Source organism: Solanum tuberosum, unplaced genomic scaffold (genome assembly GCF_000226075.1).
Source record: "Solanum tuberosum cultivar DM 1-3 516 R44 unplaced genomic scaffold, SolTub_3.0 scf00282, whole genome shotgun sequence".
Taxonomy (NCBI): Eukaryota; Viridiplantae; Streptophyta; class Magnoliopsida; order Solanales; family Solanaceae; genus Solanum; species Solanum tuberosum.
In genome coordinates, this window is record NW_006239209.1 from 198,214 (window position 1) to 215,053 (window position 16,840).

The 16,840-nt window shown below is 34.1% G+C and overlaps 3 protein-coding genes across 5 annotated transcripts; all 3 read left to right on the plus strand.

Moving 5' to 3' along the window:
- The first annotated feature begins 1,750 nt into the window (after window positions 1-1,750).
- LOC102594271 (F-box/kelch-repeat protein At3g27150-like) lies at window positions 1,751-5,200 on the plus strand. 3 transcript variants are annotated; one of them, XM_015314250.1, is made up of 2 exons: window positions 1,751-1,955; window positions 3,791-5,200. In XM_015314250.1, the coding sequence occupies exon 2, from the start codon at window positions 3,833-3,835 to the stop codon at window positions 5,084-5,086; it is 1,254 nt and encodes a 417-aa protein (XP_015169736.1). In that variant the 5' UTR covers window positions 1,751-1,955; window positions 3,791-3,832; the 3' UTR covers window positions 5,087-5,200. The 3 variants fall into 3 exon arrangements, with proteins under 3 accessions (XP_015169736.1, XP_006359067.1, XP_015169737.1); XM_006359005.2 differs by lacking the exon at window positions 1,751-1,955 and adding an exon at window positions 2,436-2,642 and having other exon boundaries at window positions 3,793-5,200; XM_015314251.1 differs by lacking the exon at window positions 1,751-1,955 and adding an exon at window positions 2,436-2,642 and having other exon boundaries at window positions 3,823-5,200.
- A 2,863-nt stretch (window positions 5,201-8,063) lies between these two features.
- Window positions 8,064-16,362, plus strand: LOC102597465 (G-type lectin S-receptor-like serine/threonine-protein kinase At4g03230). The gene is made up of 17 exons (XM_015314234.1): window positions 8,064-9,460; window positions 9,575-9,709; window positions 9,845-9,990; window positions 10,071-10,281; window positions 10,365-10,602; window positions 10,690-10,840; window positions 10,917-11,215; window positions 12,340-12,855; window positions 13,230-13,287; window positions 13,379-13,468; window positions 14,567-14,614; window positions 14,735-14,799; window positions 14,859-14,934; window positions 15,020-15,233; window positions 15,341-15,578; window positions 15,666-15,816; window positions 15,893-16,362. The coding sequence occupies exons 1-17, from the start codon at window positions 8,173-8,175 to the stop codon at window positions 16,190-16,192; spliced, it is 4,224 nt and encodes a 1,407-aa protein (XP_015169720.1). The 5' UTR covers window positions 8,064-8,172; the 3' UTR covers window positions 16,193-16,362.
- On the plus strand, window positions 11,867-13,360 carry LOC102594608 (G-type lectin S-receptor-like serine/threonine-protein kinase At2g19130). The gene has a single exon (XM_006359006.2). The coding sequence runs from the start codon at window positions 12,173-12,175 to the stop codon at window positions 12,989-12,991; it is 819 nt and encodes a 272-aa protein (XP_006359068.2). The 5' UTR covers window positions 11,867-12,172; the 3' UTR covers window positions 12,992-13,360.
- Window positions 16,363-16,840: the final 478 nt, after the last annotated feature.

Consider the following 16,840-nt stretch of genomic DNA (forward strand, 5'->3'; position numbering starts at 1 on the left):
AGAAAATTTAGCCAGAAATTTAAAAAGTGTATAATATTTTTTTAATTTTATAATAAACTAATCTTTTTTTCATTTTTTAATTAAAAGGTATTAAAATTAAAAAATTAAAAATGTTCAAAAAAGTAAAATACCATTCTGATCAAATTTTCCGGCCAAAATGATTTTTCCTAAGGCAATAACCTTTTTACTAGTAATATTTGTCTCTAGTACAAGTATCAAAACATGTTGTACAATACTAATAGGCTTACAATATAGTTATCATATGTCAATGAAATTAATAAGAATAAGAATTAGGTTAAAATATTATTACAAGAAAAAAAATTAAATTAAGAGAAGTAAGCATGACCACAAAAGGAAAAAGACAGAGAGAGTTGTTCAGATGGTAAGCTCCCCTCACTTCCAACCTTAAGATTGTGAGTTCGAGTCACCAATGGAGCAAAGGTAGGAGCTCTTGAGGGAGGGGTAAAAAAAAACGCATTACTACAAAGGAGGTAAATGAAATGAAATCAAACTTGAGTGAAGAATTTCATTAGGTCCAATTAATTTAGATTCGTATTAGACATATCTCCAAAAGGGAATAAAGACTCAAATCTTTCGAAGAAAAATGTGAATATAATACTTTAAATTTTCAATATCAGGTCTTCTTTATATTGTATTTTCAAGATAATCTTTAGTCTAATATTTTTTTGTCTCAATTTACGTAATATTCATTCTTTTTAGTCTGTTAAAGGAAGTCATATTTCTATATTTAGTTACTCTCCATGTTTAAAAAAGAATATCCTAGTTTGACTTGATATAAAATTTAAGAAAATAAAGAAGATTTTTTTCTAATTTTGTGATATTAAATTAAAGTTATGTCAAATGCATCAAAATACTCTTTAATCTTGTGGCCTTAAACATTCACGTGGTCCGTGGAAAACTGAAACTAAAGTGTTGCCAAAAAAGAAAATGGGTCATTCATTTTTAAACTAGCTAAAAAGAAAAATAGGTCATTCTTTTAAACGAAGGGAGTATAATTTAATTTTAAATTTTTTATTTTTGCACAAATATTTATGACTTTAGTTTTATATTACAAATTTGGGATAAGGGTCTGAAAAATACCCCAATTTTGGTCGAATTTGCTGTTGCGATACTAAACTTTCATGAGGATCTATTACCCCCTGAACTATTTAATAGTGTATTTTTTACCCCATGAACTATTTAATAGTGTATTTTAAAGGTATATATGTGCCCACGTGGACACATTACTATTTATAATTTTGCATTATTTTTTATGTCCACGTGGACAAATATATATGTTTAAAATACACTATTAAATAGTCTAGGGAGGTAATAGGTCCTCATGAAAGTTTAGTAACGCAACAGTAAATTCGATCAAAGTTGGGATATTTTTCAAACCCTTATCCCTACAAATTTCAAAAATCTTTCCTTTATTCTTAAATTATATGATCAATCAAATACCTTCACATAAATTAGAACAGACATAATAATTATTATAAAAGGAATAAGATTTTGTTTAATGTGCATTGATTCATTCTATAAGTTTTCACATTGATAGTAGATTGTGATGCAATAATAACCACTACTACTTTGGAAGATGGTTCATGCCATAATCTTATTGGTGGATTCTAGCCAATTGCTAACTTTATTTTCCTCTTTGAATTGTTTATTCTTACTTTTTTATAATAATATATAATATAATATAGTACTCTATAACTGCCATAAGAGTTTAGTACTCTGGTTTAATATAATAAGTTTCCATTAGCATATAAAATAGTATAGTAAGTGGTGAAGTTTCTCCACTTGCCATAATCTTGTCTCCAACCCCATTAAGAGAAAAAAAAAATTAAACAACAGAGCAAGAAAAGTTGGAGCTCAAGAAGGTGAATGATACTCAAAGAAGTGAAATAAAGGAAGAAAAATTGTTTGGATTTTCTAAAATCCAATTTAATTTAAAAATACACTATTAAATAGTTCAGGGTGTAAAAGATATGGTATTAAATAGTCTAGGGAGGTAATAGGTCCTCATGAAAGTTTAGTAACGCAACAGTAAATTCGATCAAAGTTGGGATATTTTTCAAACCCTTATCCCTACAAATTTCAAAAATCTTTCCTTTATTCTTAAATTATATGATCAATCAAATACCTTCACATAAATTAGAACAGACATAATAATTATTATAAAAGGAATAAGATTTTGTTTAATGTGCATTGATTCATTCTATAAGTTTTCACATTGATAGTAGATTGTGATGCAATAATAACCACTACTACTTTGGAAGATGGTTCATGCCATAATCTTATTGGTGGATTCTAGCCAATTGCTAACTTTATTTTCCTCTTTGAATTGTTTATTCTTACTTTTTTATAATAATATATAATATAATATAGTACTCTATAACTGCCATAAGAGTTTAGTACTCTGGTTTAATATAATAAGTTTCCATTAGCATATAAAATAGTATAGTAAGTGGTGAAGTTTCTCCACTTGCCATAATCTTGTCTCCAACCCCATTAAGAGAAAAAAAAAATTAAACAACAGAGCAAGAAAAGTTGGAGCTCAAGAAGGTGAATGATACTCAAAGAAGTGAAATAAAGGAAGAAAAATTGTTTGGATTTTCTAAAATCCAATTTAATTTAAGGTAAATTAGTTTTAGGTACTTTTAAACTTTATTTTGGAGTAAATATAATGTGTATGTTATTCATTTGTTTTTTGTGGCTTTTATGGTTCTTGAGTGATTGATTTTTGGATTTTCATCTTGGTTGTTGAATGTTATTTGCTTTTTGTGTGTGTGTGTGTGTGGATTTCATGGTTCTTGAGTTTAATCTGATTCAATAATGAATTCTTGAAAGTTAGTATAGTTTTTCATATTGAATTTACATGTGGAAACTACTTTTGATGTTGACTTTTATGTTATAAGCATTCTAGGTGGAAAAGTTATTTAAAAATTGTTATATATAACTTAAATCCTTTTGGTTTTTGTCATTTCAGGCATTTATGTTTGTTATTGGGTATATGTGTTATCAATTACTACAATTACCTAAAAAGAAAAGTTGTGTCTTACTACTCTCAACATCATCTCGTTGTCTAGCAAGATATGTCTAGTTCTCCCTCTACTTACCTATCCATTAGGAAAGTGGAACTTTCTTGACCTTCGAAAAGGTATAAAATGGTTTTATAAATATGGTATGGTATATGGACTAATTTTTTAGGTGCTACTTGCTTGCTTCAAGCACAATACTTTGATTTCTTTTTAAAGTTTTAGACAGAGGTGGAGCCAAGATTTAAAATTTATGAGTTTTAGATTCTTTTTATGTTACTGGGTTCTAAATTGATAAAATGTATAAATTCAAAAGATTTTAAAGACAAATACAAGATTTAAACTAAAACTACTGGATTCAGACTGAACCTGTAGCTGATATTCTAGCTCCGCCCCTAGACTTTTTTATTAGCATCCTCAAATACTAAAGTGGTCTTATTGCCCCTTCTTTTGTCACACTTTTTAGCTAGTTTTCTCAAAATGCATGAAAAGGAAGAGATGCTCTATTTCATCTTTTAAGTTCAATTCTTGAGGCTATATCTTGAATTCATTTTATTTTTTTTAAATAAATAAAATTGAGGGCCTAAGAAAGAGATTACAATGTGGGGAATCGAATACTCACACAGGCAGACAATCAACTGAGTTACGAGATTCTCCTTTATCTTGATTTCACATGATTTGCTATATTTTGTTGTGATTCAAGTTGTCTATCTATTTTAGCTTTAGGTTATCAGTTCTGTTCCTATTTCAGGCTAATTGCAAATGATTTGAGGCTTTGAAGGTTTACGAGGATGTTGGACTTAAACAAAATAGAACCTGAAGAAGGAAAGCTAGACTTGGATCTTCGTCGCGTTAACTATGATCTTGATGACAAATCTCATCTTAGATATGGTGATTGGGTCACTTTCAAGAGCCATTCATCTAAAAAAGTTAGAATCTCTCGACCTGAATCTCCGAGAGGTGAAAATTCAGATAGACAACCTCAGGATGCAGATTATCCCTCACTTAGCTATGAACTCGAAAGTGAGATTCTATCCAGGTTTCCTAGGTGGGAGTATTGGAAACTTAGCCTCGTAAACAAGAGATGTTCAATGCTTCTAAAGAGTGGTGAGATATTTGAGATTCGTAAAGAGAATGGATTTAAAGAACCTTCGGTATATATGTTAGCAAGTGGGGAGACTAATTGGTGGACGTTTGATAGAGAGTTTAATTCCCGGAGGAAAATCCCTGATTTACCATCAGATGTGTGCTTCACATTTGGCGATAAGGAATCGCTATGTGCAGGCACACATTTACTTGTTTCGGGTAGGGAAATCGATGGTCTTGTTATATGGAGGTTCGAATTAGCAACGAATTGTTGGTACAAAGGTCCTTCTATGGTTAATCCAAGATGTTTATTTGCATCAGCTACTTGTGGCACCTCTGCTTTTGTTGCTGGTGGTGTTGGTATTATGGCGAACAGTGAGGTCTATGACACAGCTGAGAAATACAACCCCGATAGCAGATCGTGGGACCCACTACCGAGGATGAAGAGGAAGAGGAAGCTTTGTTCAGGATGTTACATGGACAAGAAATTCTACGTGATCGGGGGGAGGAATGAGAACGGAGAGCTTACCTGTGGAGAATTCTTCGATGAGGGTAAGAACAAGTGGGAGCTGATTCCGGACATGTTGAAGGATGATCCAGTCCTAACATGCCACTCACCACCCCTCATTGCTGTCGTGAACAATGAGCTGTACTCACTCGAGGCATCTTCAAACCAGCTGAAGCTTTACCTGAAAAAAACCAACACTTGGAAAATGTTAGGACAAGTGCCAGTTAGAGCTGATTCAAACAGAGGATGGGGCATTGCTTTCAAGTCATTGGGAAATGAACTTCTTGTAATCGGAGCTGCTTCATCGTCAGCCTCTTATTCGGGTAATTCCATGGCTATATATACTTGCTGTCCAGATCCTGATGCAATTGAGTTGCAGTGGCAACCTCTTGACAGTGGTCGAAATCGACTTAGTAGCTTTATCTTAAACTGTTCTGTTATGGTAGCTTGAATAATGTCATTTATCTAGCAAACAACTTGTGTATTATGATCAAAATATATAAGTGGCATATGGCCACTGGTTTATGATATTTCTTGCATATATTCACTAATGTTTGCTCTGCTATGTTTGATGTAATTTGCATTTATTGTTGCATTATTATGATTTATATTGAGGTGTTGTTCTAATATGGGAATAGTGTTATTCTACACGATTTAGATTTTTATTACTTTTCTTAAACTTTACTTAAGTGAACCAAGTTGCCTAACGTGTGTTTCAATGATATAGTAAAGACATTAAAGTAAGAACACAAAATTTAACGTGGAAACACCCGGCTCAAAAGGTATAAAAACCACGACTTGTTCCTCAACAGGATTTACCCTCAAATTCACTAAATATCAATGAGCCTCAACAACCAAAGAGATAACAAGAATTTATGTAACCTAATGATTAATCAACTAATCTCTATGCTAGCACAAACCTCCAAGGTGTGTGTTCCCAAGTCATCGAGTTGGTCTTAACTTGAAGACTAAAATCCTATATTCAGTTTATAGATCATTGAACTATCAATACATTGAAACCACAAACACCAAGAAAACTTCCTCGAACCTATACTCTGTGATAAGACATGTTCTTCAGTGTTCTTCGTTAAATAACACCTTGAAAAGTCAATCTGTCAATTGCCTTTTGCTTTGTGAGTGTGTAATGAATCTCGATGAGAACTTTTCCTAGAGATGACAACCCATTCATCAACTTAGTGAGTCTAGTAATCATTTATAATAAAGGTTTGCCTTCCTTCATCTAGGTTTCATATTCAGTGTACAACATAGCGACTCAAAATTTCCTTACTTGACTGGTTCCTTCATGAGTATTGCCAAGTGCATCCCGTTATTGGTTGGCTGTAGTACGATCCTATTATACTCATCTGGTCCAAGGCCACAAACTAGAATGTTTTCGATCTTAGCATTCTTTCTGAGAGCTGAGATCTTCAGCAGTAAAGTCAATCCTTACCTTTGGAACTTGAACTCCTTCCACAGTTTTCATAGGAATGGTAGGTCCATTAGTTATCCCATTCCAGAGTTCATAATCTTCACCTTGGATGAAATCTTCCATGAGTGCTTTCCACCAACCAAAGTGAGACCCGTTGAACATTGGAGGTCTGACAATTGATTGTCCTTCGCTATGCCCAATAGGTGGTGCATAATTCATTGCGATCTTTCTATTAGGTGTAACCTTCCTCTGATACCAATTGTTGTTCTACACAATCTAGATTTTTCTTACTTTTCTTAAACTTTACTTAAGTGAACCAAGTTGCCTATCATGTTTCGATGATAGAGTAAAGACAGTAAAGTAAGAACACAAGATTTAACATGGAAACATCATACTAAAAAGATGTAAAACCACGACCTGTTCCTCAACAAGATTTACCCCCAAATTCACTAAATATCAATGAGCCTCAACAACCAAATAGATTACAAGACTTTATGTAATCTAATGATCAATCAACTAATCTCTATGCTAGCACAAACCTCAAAGGTATGTGTTCCCAAGTCTTCAAGTTCCCCTCAACTTGAAGACTAAAATCCTATATTCAGTTCATAGATCACTGAACTATCAATACATTAAAACCAAAAACACCAAGAAAACTTCCTAGAACCTAGGCTCTGTGATAAGACCCGTTCTTTAGTGTTCTTCATTCAACAACACCTTGAAAAGTCAATCTCTTAATTGCCTTTTGCGTTGTGAGTGTGTGATGAATCTCGATGACTATTCCTCTATTTAAGCTTTTGCTTCTCTTGCAGTTTACTTCCTTGAGAACTCTTCTTCCGTTAGTAACTCCACTTTGATTAGAGTCCTACCTGCAGCCGAATCTTCAATAGTCTTAGATTGAGTAGAAGTCCTTTTTGAAACAGTTTCCCGTGTAACCGTTGAGCCTATTTGTTCTGGAAAATCTTTTTAATTTTTCCATGTTTGGTTGTCTTAAATGTTTTGGAAAATGTCTTTCAAATCAACTTGTTTTCCTCAAATTTAAGGAAAATGACTTCCCTTCAAAAATTAAGAAAAACATTTTCCAAAACTCTACTTCATCCTTAAATTACAATTTATTTTTCATACCCTACCTGTATCCCGTACCCGACCCTCCCCATCCAAAAAAAAATAAATTTTGTAAATTTTCTTATTTTTTAATTTTCAAATATATTTTTACCCCTACCATCAAACCAGCACCCAGCCCTCCTACGCCCCAAACCACCACCCCCCCAAACAAAAAAAATTAAAAAATTACTTTTAAAAAATATTTTAAATTTTAAGATTATTTTTACCTCATCCAACCCTTATCACCCCTATCCCACCCCCCACCCCCAACACAAAAAAATTATTTTGAAAAAATATTTCAAAATTTTAAAATTTCATTTTTTGACCCACCCCATACCCTAACCCCATGACCCCTCCCCCCGGTCTAATTTTTTTTTAAAAAAATATTTTTGAAAAATATTTTAAATTTAATATTTTTCATTTTTACTCCACCTGCCACTCCTACCACCCACCACCCACCCCACCCCCAGCCACTTCCACCAATTTATTTTTTTTAAAAATTGTTTTTGAAAAATATTTCGAATTTTCAAAATTTCTTGTTTTTACGCCACTCCTAGTTTGGGTGTCAGGGTTGGGTCCGAGGTCGATTGTTGCTGATTTTTGGATCAGAAATTATTTTCTAGTCTCAAGCCAAAAATAAAAGATATTTTCTAGAAAATATTTTTCATTCATCAATCAAACATGAAAATATAAGTTAGAAATCCACTTATTTTCTAACTTATTTTCTAGGAAAACATTTATTTTCTAGTCTCAAGCCAAAAATAAAAGATATTTTCTAGAAAATATTTTTCATTCATCAATCAAACATGAAAATATAAGTTAGAAATCCACTTATTTTCTAACTTATTTTCTAGGAAAACATTTTCCATAGAAACATTTTGCTTTCCTACCAAACACACCCAAAAAATCAACTTGTTTGACTACTTTCATGGACTCTGAAGAGAAAAGTATACCTCCGTCAACACTTATTTTCTCTTATTGTTTCGTTCATCATCTTCTTTACCATGGAAATGAAGAACAATCATTCGTTTCTAGTACTTTTTTTGTGCTTTAGTCTCGGTACCAATCTTTCTATCGGAGAAGACACCATTTCTATGAATGAATCTGTTTCTTCAGGGCAAACAATTATCTCTTCAAGTGGGACCTTTGAGCTTGGTTTCTTCACACCAGGTAACTCTTTTAAATATTATCTAGGCATATGGTACAAGAATATTTCATCGCAAACTGTAGTTTGGGTAGCAAATAGGGAGACACCAGTTAGTGATGCTGCTCACTTGACAATTATTCAAGGCAACCTAGTGCTTCTCGATAAATTTCAAAGCTTAGTTTGGTCAACAAATATTTCAAGGAGTGTACCTCCAAAAAATTTAGTCATAGCAGTTCTTTGTGACGATGGAAATTTGATTTTGAGTGATTTGTCATCAAACTCATCAATACCGTTACTACTTTGGCAAAGTTTTGACTACCCAACACATGCATTTTTACCTGGTGGTAAGGTTGGATATGACAAACGCACACAAAGAAAACAGGTTCTGATTTCATGGAAGGATTTGAACGATCCGTCACCTGGATTGTTTTCCATGGAATTAGACCCACGGCGTGCCCAACTTGTTATAAAATGGAATAGGACAACACAGTATTGGGCAAGTAGTTCATGGAATGGCCGGACGTTCAGCTCAGTACCTGGGATGAGGTTAAACTACATATTCAATTACAGCTATATCGACAATGAGAATGAGTCATATTTTACATATTCCCTTTATAATAGTGAAATCCCATCAAAATTTATCATGGATGTCTCAGGACAAATTAAGCAACTCTTATGGTCGACTAGTTTGGATGATTGGTATCCATTCTGGGCTCAACCAACGGAACAATGTGATGTTTACGCCAATTGTGGGGCATTTGGAGTTTGCAACAATGTTAATTCATCCTGCAATTGCTTGAGCGGTTTCAAAGCAAGATCTGATGCAGAATGGAATTCAAATAATTATTCCAGTGGCTGTGTAAGAGTAAGAGACCAAGAGGTGCAGTGTAACGGAATTACTGAAGACAAGGATAGCTTTTGGATGAATTCAATAGTGTCATTACCTGCTTCTCAAGATACTAATATCACAGTTGCGGAAGCCTCACAGTGTAGATCTGCATGTTTCAACAATTGCTCTTGCACTGCTTATACCTATGATGTTTCTGGTGCATGTTCATTTTGGACCGGGGATCTGTTCAATCTACAACAACTCAGCAAAACTGAAACAGAAAAAACTATCTTTGTCAAAAGTGGCTCACCTGAAGGTTAGAATAACATAAAATAACTTAGCTTAATAAGTATCGAGGTCCACTTTTGCATTATGTTTTTCGAGAAAGATGTTAAACATATCTGACTTGTTTTTGGCTCTCTACTTTCAGATCAAACTAAGGCTAAGAAATCGATGAAGCTGGTAGTTCTACTTTCATCCACAACAGCTTTTATCGTTCTATTCATAGGAAGCTTTAGTTACATTTACTATAGAAGAAGAAGAAGAAGAATGACAAAAGGAACAGGTATTTACTGAATGAATCTCACTCTGGAAAATATTTCGTTCGTACCTTTTTTTAACTTAATTTGCTTTCTCAATCTTATTGAGGTAATGAGGTCATTCTGTTTTTCTTATTCCTTTTCCCTAAATGATACTCAAGGGACACAAATATCTCACTTGGACAAGATTGGAGGAGGAGAAATCATTGATGTTCCATACTTTTGTTTGGAGACCATTTTGGTAGCTACAGATAACTTCTCGAATGCAAATAAGCTCGGACAAGGAGGATTTGGTCCTGTTTACAAGGTTAAAATATAATTATTGCACCTCTGTGTACTGGTATGGCTTAATTGACCAATAGTAATGAGATGAACAACTTTTAACAGGGTATCTTTCCAGGCGGAAAAGAAATTGCAGTGAAAAGGTTATCTAGTCATTCAGGACAAGGCATAGATGAATTTAAGAATGAAGTGACTTTAATTGCAAAACTTCAACACAGAAATCTGGTCAGGCTTTTGGGCTATTGCATCAACGGAAAGGAACAAATTTTACTGTATGAATATATGCCAAATAAAAGTTTAGATACATTCATATTTGGTAAGTTTGCCAAGGTATGTTCTTTATTCTCAAGCACCTATACTATTGACAAGATTTAATCTTTGTCATGATATTTATGCAAGATGGAGAACTTTGCAAATTATTGGATTGGAAGAAGCGCTATGACATCATATTGGGTATTGGACGAGGTCTTGCTTATCTCCACCATGATTCACGACTAAGGATCATTCATAGAGATTTAAAAACCAGCAACATTTTACTAGATGAGGATATGAATCCCAAGATTGCAGACTTTGGCTTGGCGAGGATTGTTGAAGGAAGAAGAACAGAAGCAAAGACAGAGAAAATAGTTGGGACCTAGTAAGTATAACATCCTTCCTATTGATCATTTTTCCCTTTTGCTTTTGTAAAATACATCTAACACGTTTTCGACATGGTGTAATCAAGTGGCTATATGTCTCCTGAATATGCATCAGATGGTCTGTTTTCCCTCAAGTCAGATGTATTCAGTTTCGGAGTAGTCATACTTGAGATGATCAGTGGACGAAAGAACACAGGATTTTACCAATCAGAAGAAGCATTAAACTTGTTAGGTTATGTAAGTGCAGAAACTCAGACCTACATCATTTTTGTCCTTTTTGCAAGTTTTGATATCTAACTGGAAGTTATCACAGGCATGGAGAATGTGGATAGAAGAAAGGGCAATGCAATTAACAGAGAAGTCATTACTAGAATCATGCAATAGAAGTGAAGTGATGAAGTGTATCAATGTTGCACTCTTGTGCGTGCAAGAAGATTCAAATGATCGTCCTAAAATGTCAGATGTCATTGTAATGTTGGTAGGAGAAGGTACGAGTCTTCAGAGACCTAATAGACCAGCTTTTGTAATAAGAACACACGCGTCTAGCAGACCATCTTCTCCCTCAAAAGTCTCTAACAATCAAGTGACAATTACAGAAGAAGGAGGACGGTAGTAATGGTGTGAGATCATCTTAATTTTCATTTATATATGATACAATTGTAATGTTTTCCTGCAGACTTCTAAAGCACGAGCAGAAAAATAATCTATATTTTGTTAGTATCTTGATTGTAATTTGTAGCCATGACATTGTTATCCTTACACATATATTACATGCACTTTTCAGATCTCAATCATTTATCTCTTAATGCTTCCAAGTGGGGCTGCTCAACTAAAACCTTATCTCATAGTCTCTCGAGAACAACCAAATATAACAACATCATTAATCAATGGCCAATCAATTAATTACAATCATTACATAGTTGAACAAATAGGGTTAGAAAAACTCAATTATATAAAAATGTAACAAGAATTCATCTTGCATAAGGTTTTACCAAATTTCTAGATAGAAAATTAGCTACTCATAAAAGTATGTAAAAATACACTAAGAAAATTCATAACCAATAATAAAAAATAGAAAAAAGAAAGTAACGGAAAACTCATTATGTATCAAATCTTTCGCCTTGCTCCACAATGGCTCCTTGGTCTCACCTTAGGTCAAACCACCTCCAATACATGTTTATGAACTATTTATAGGTGTAGAAAAGTTTCAAATAAATTAATCAATTTCAAAATAATTTGAAAAAAAATCAAATTTAGAATTGACTTGACACACCATCCACGGACAAATTTCCAGTGACAAAAATTGTTGGGTCGCTTGGAATGGTGTTATTCTTCAATACTTGTGATTTCATAACTTTTCCTTGGGGACAATCATTATTTCCCCACTTGTCTCCCTCTTCTTTTACCTTTTTTTTCTTGTTTTAATTTAATTTTGCTCCGAATTTTGACATCTTCAAATTATTTCATACAATCTATTATATACCCATATTTATATGAGTGGATTGAAGTCCAATTCATTTTCAATATTGCTACTTTTTTGCCGCCACTAATTAGAAGAAAAATGAAAGTATGTTAGCAATAAGAAATATCAACTTGTTTTTTACTACATTCATCGACTCCAAAGCAGAAACGTCTCCTTATTGTTTCAGCCATATTCAACAAATTGTGTTATGTGTAGCCATCGAAATGAACAATCGTTGGCCTCTAGTACTCTTTTTATGCTTCAAACTCAACAGTAATCTATGTTTTGGAGGGGACACTATTTCCGCGAATAAATCTCTTTCATTTGGCGAAACAATAGTCTCTTCAGGTGAGAAATTTGAGCTTGGTTTCTTCAAATCAGGTAATTCTTTCAACTACTACATAGGCATATGGTACAAGAACACTATTTTATGGCAAAATGTAGTATGGGTAGCAAATAGGGATAAACCACTTGATTATGGTACTGCTAACTTAACAATTCTTCAAGGCAACCTGGTGCTTATCGATAAATTTCAAGGTATAGTTTTGTCAACACATGTTGCTAGGACTATTACTTCAAATAATTCAGTCATAGCAGTTCTTCGTGACGATATAAATTTGATTTTGAGTGATATGTCAAATTCATCAGCAACCTTAATACTATGGGAAAGTTTTGACTATCCAACAGATACATTGTTGCCTGGTGCTAAGCTTAGATACGACAAACGTCGTACACATAGGGGACAGGTTCTGATTTCATGGAAGAGTTTGAGTGATCCAGCACCAGGATTGTATTCTCTAGAACTAGACCCCATCCATGCCCGATTTGTTATAAAATGGAATAGGACTAAACAATTTTGGGCAAGTGGTTCATGGAATGGCCATACGTTCAGCCCGTTTCCTAAAATGGGGTTAGACTACACGTAAAATTACAACTATACCAACAATGGAAATGGATCATAAGTTACATATTCCCTTTCTAATTATACTAGTTCATGGCCACCAAAGTGGAAAATAGATGTCTCAGGAAAAATTAAGGAACTCGTATGGTTGGATAGTGACTCTCATTGGACTCTATTGTGGTCTCAACCTAGAGAACAATTTACGCTTATTGTGGGGCATTTGGAGTTTGCAATAATGCTAATTCATCCTGAAACTGTTTAAGCGGTTTCAAGCCAAGATCATATAGAGAATGGAGTTCGAATGATTATATGAGTGGCTGTGTAAGAAATGAAAAGTTAAAGTGCAGTGCAATTAATAAAGATGAGGATAGTTTTTGGATGAATTCAATTATGAGATTACCTGCTTCTCCAGATACTAATATCACCATTAGCGAAGCATCACAGTGTAGATCTACTTGTTTCAACGATTGCTCTTGCACTGCTTATACTTATGATGGTTCCGGTACCTGTTCAATTTGGAGAGGATATCTATTAAATCTGCAACAACTCAGCGAAAATGAAACAGGAAGGAGTATCTTTGTCAAACGCGGCTCAACTGAAGGTTAGAATAGCTAAAACTTAGTAGGATTTCTTATATACATTAGCAATTAGCAACAACAATGATTCTCCTTTTCCTTTTTCCTTAAGCTTGAAATAAATTCTTAAAAGGTATTTGTGAGTTAGCCTTATTAAGTTCCACCCGAGGCATTCGTCAAGTTATTCATATCATAATAGAAGGTTGATGTTGACAGTTGAAAGACTAAAGAAAAATTAAGTCTGAATTTTGATTTTTAGACAAAAGATGATGGAACATCAATCCAAATATTTCAGTCACTGCAATTCTTCGTGATGATGGAAATTTGATTTTGAGTGATGTGTCAAAGGCATCAACACCCTTACTACTTTGGCAAAGTTTTGACTACCAAACACACATACTTTTGCCTGGTGCTAAACTTGGATATGACAAACATACACAAAGAAAACACATTCTGGTTTCATAGAAGAATTTGAGTGATTCAGCACCAGGATTGTATTCTGTGGAAATAGACCCAAAGCATGTTGTTATAAAATAGAATAGGACTACAGAGTATTGGGCAAGTGGTTCATGGGATGGCCAAATGTTCAGCACAGTACCTGAAATGAGGTTAAGCTACATATATGATTGTAGATACAGAAAGGACTATATTTGTCAAGAGTGGCTCACCTTTAGGTTAGAATAGCATAGTGTAACATAGCTTGATTCTTTATTCATAATGGTACTATGATATTGATAGAATTCCTTATTAACGTTAGCACTTAACAACAATGATTCTCCTTTTCCTTTTCCTGTGTTGAGGAGCTTGTTGAGCAAACTAGAACTTAAGATAGAAATAATTCTTAAAAAGTATTAATGATAAGTTCTGAGGTCCAATGAATATTTGCATCAAAGTTCTTCAAGATAGATGCTAATATATCTAACATGGTTTTGGATTTATACTTTCAGCTCAAACTAAAGCTAAGAAATCGATGAAGCTAAAAGCACTCCTTTCGTCCATAACAGCTTTGATGTTTCTAATCATAGGCAGCTTTAGCTACATTTACTATAGAAGAAGAATGGCAAAAAGAGCAGGTATTTTCTGAATGAATATAACTCTAGAAGATATTTTTTCTTAAACCATTTTGGACTTGATATCAAAGTTCATTCTCAATCCAATTGAGGTAATGAAATCCCTCCCCCTTTCTATTTCAGATAGAAGTAAAGGTACTCAAGGGGCACATAAATCTCACTGGCACAAAGCTGAAGGAGAAGCGAAAGTATTGATGAATGAAAACAGTGATGAAGCGATTTGATGTTCCATACTTTTCACTTGGAGACCATTTTTGGCTGCTACAGACAACTTCTCAAATGCAAATAAGCTCGGACAAGGAGGATTTGGTCCTGTTTACAAGGTTAAAATTACAATCTTACATCTCTGTGGACTGGTATGGACGCACCACATTGACCAATAGTAATGAGATGAAAAACTTTTGGCAGGGCATCTTTCCTTGCGAAAAAGAAATTGCAGTGAAAAGGTTATCTAGTCATTCAGGACAAGGCATAGATGAATTTAAGAATGAAGTGACTCTAATTGCAAAGCTTCAACATCGAAATCTGGTGAGACTACTATTGGGCTATTGCATCAATGCAATGGAACAAATTTTACTATATGAATATATGCCACATAAAAGTCTAGATACATTCATATTTGGTAAGTTTGCCAAGATTTGTTCTTTATTCTCAAGCTACTATACTTTTGACAAGATTTAATTTTGTTAATTGATGTCATTTTATTTGTTCTAATGATAACTATGCAAGATGGAAAACTTTGCAAATTATTGGATTGGAAGAAGCGCTATGACATCATATTGGGCATTGGACGAGGTCTTGCTTATCTCCACCATGATTCACGACTAAGGATCATTCATAGAGATTTAAAAACCAGCAACATTTTACTAGATAAGGAGATGAATCCCAAGATTGCAGACTTTGGCTTGGCGAGGATTGTTGAAGGAAAAAGAACAGAGGCAAAGACAAAGAAAATAGTTGGGACCTAGTAAGTATAACATCCTTCCTATCGATCATTTTCTCCTTTTGTTTTTGTAAAATACATCTAACACGTTTTCGACATGGTGTAATCAAGTGGCTATATGTCTCCTAAATATGCATCAGATGGTCTATTTTCCATCAAGTCAGATGTATTCAGTTTCGGAGTTGTCATACTTGAGATAATCAGTGGAAGAAAGAATACAGGATTTTACCAATCAGAAGAAGCATTAAACTTGTTAGGTTATGTAAGTGAAGAAACTCAGACCTACATCATTTTTGTCATTTTTGCAAGTTTTGATATCTAATTGGAAGTTATCATAAGCATGGAGAATGTGGATAGAAGAAAGGGTAATACAATTAACAGAGAAGTCATTACTTGAATCATGCAATAGAAGTGAAGTGATGAAGTGTATCAATGTTGCACTCTTGTGCGTGCAAGAAGATTCAAATGATCGTCCTAAAATGTCAGATGTCATTGTAATGTTGGTAGGAGAAGGTTTGAGTCTTCAGAGACCTAATCGACCAGCTTTTGTAATAAGAACACACACGTCTAGCACATTGTCTTCTTCCTCAAAATTCTCTAACAATCAAGTGACAATTACAGAAGAAGGAGGACGATAACAATGGTGTGAGATAGTCTTAACTTTTTATTTATATATGATACAATTGTAATTTTGTCCTGCAGACTTCTGAAGCACTAAGCAGAAACTAGGTCTCATGCATGCTTTCCAAAAGCATATGGCCTTCATGAAAATTGTTAAATATTAAAATAATCTTATGCATAGTCGTTATATTGTTGTTTGTAGTAACAATAAATCCTGAAATCTCTTTTTTTAATAAACTATCTACACCCCAAACAGTGTAATTTTTTAAAACACTATCTTATGTATAATCGTTAATATCTTGATGTTGAACTTTTGTAGCCATTACTTTGTTATCCTAGCACATATATTAATGCACTTTTCAGATCTCTCTAGCCTCAATCTTATATTCATCGTTTAAGTACCTGCATTGTTGAATATCCAGTCTATTTGCATCCGTCTCGTTGTTGGATCAACTGAGTGATTGTTGTTAAAGAAAAAGGTGGGAACTCATGACCCCAGATCATAAAAGGGTGGTAGAGCTGCAGAAGGCATTGACGACGATGGCTTCTAACAACACCGGAGTAAGTGGGCAGACGCTACTGGGAACGCCCACACCACAAAGAGAATCAAGAATCCGTTTCGCAGCTGAGGCCCTTCCAGAAGAATATAGGGCTGACAGGTCGGG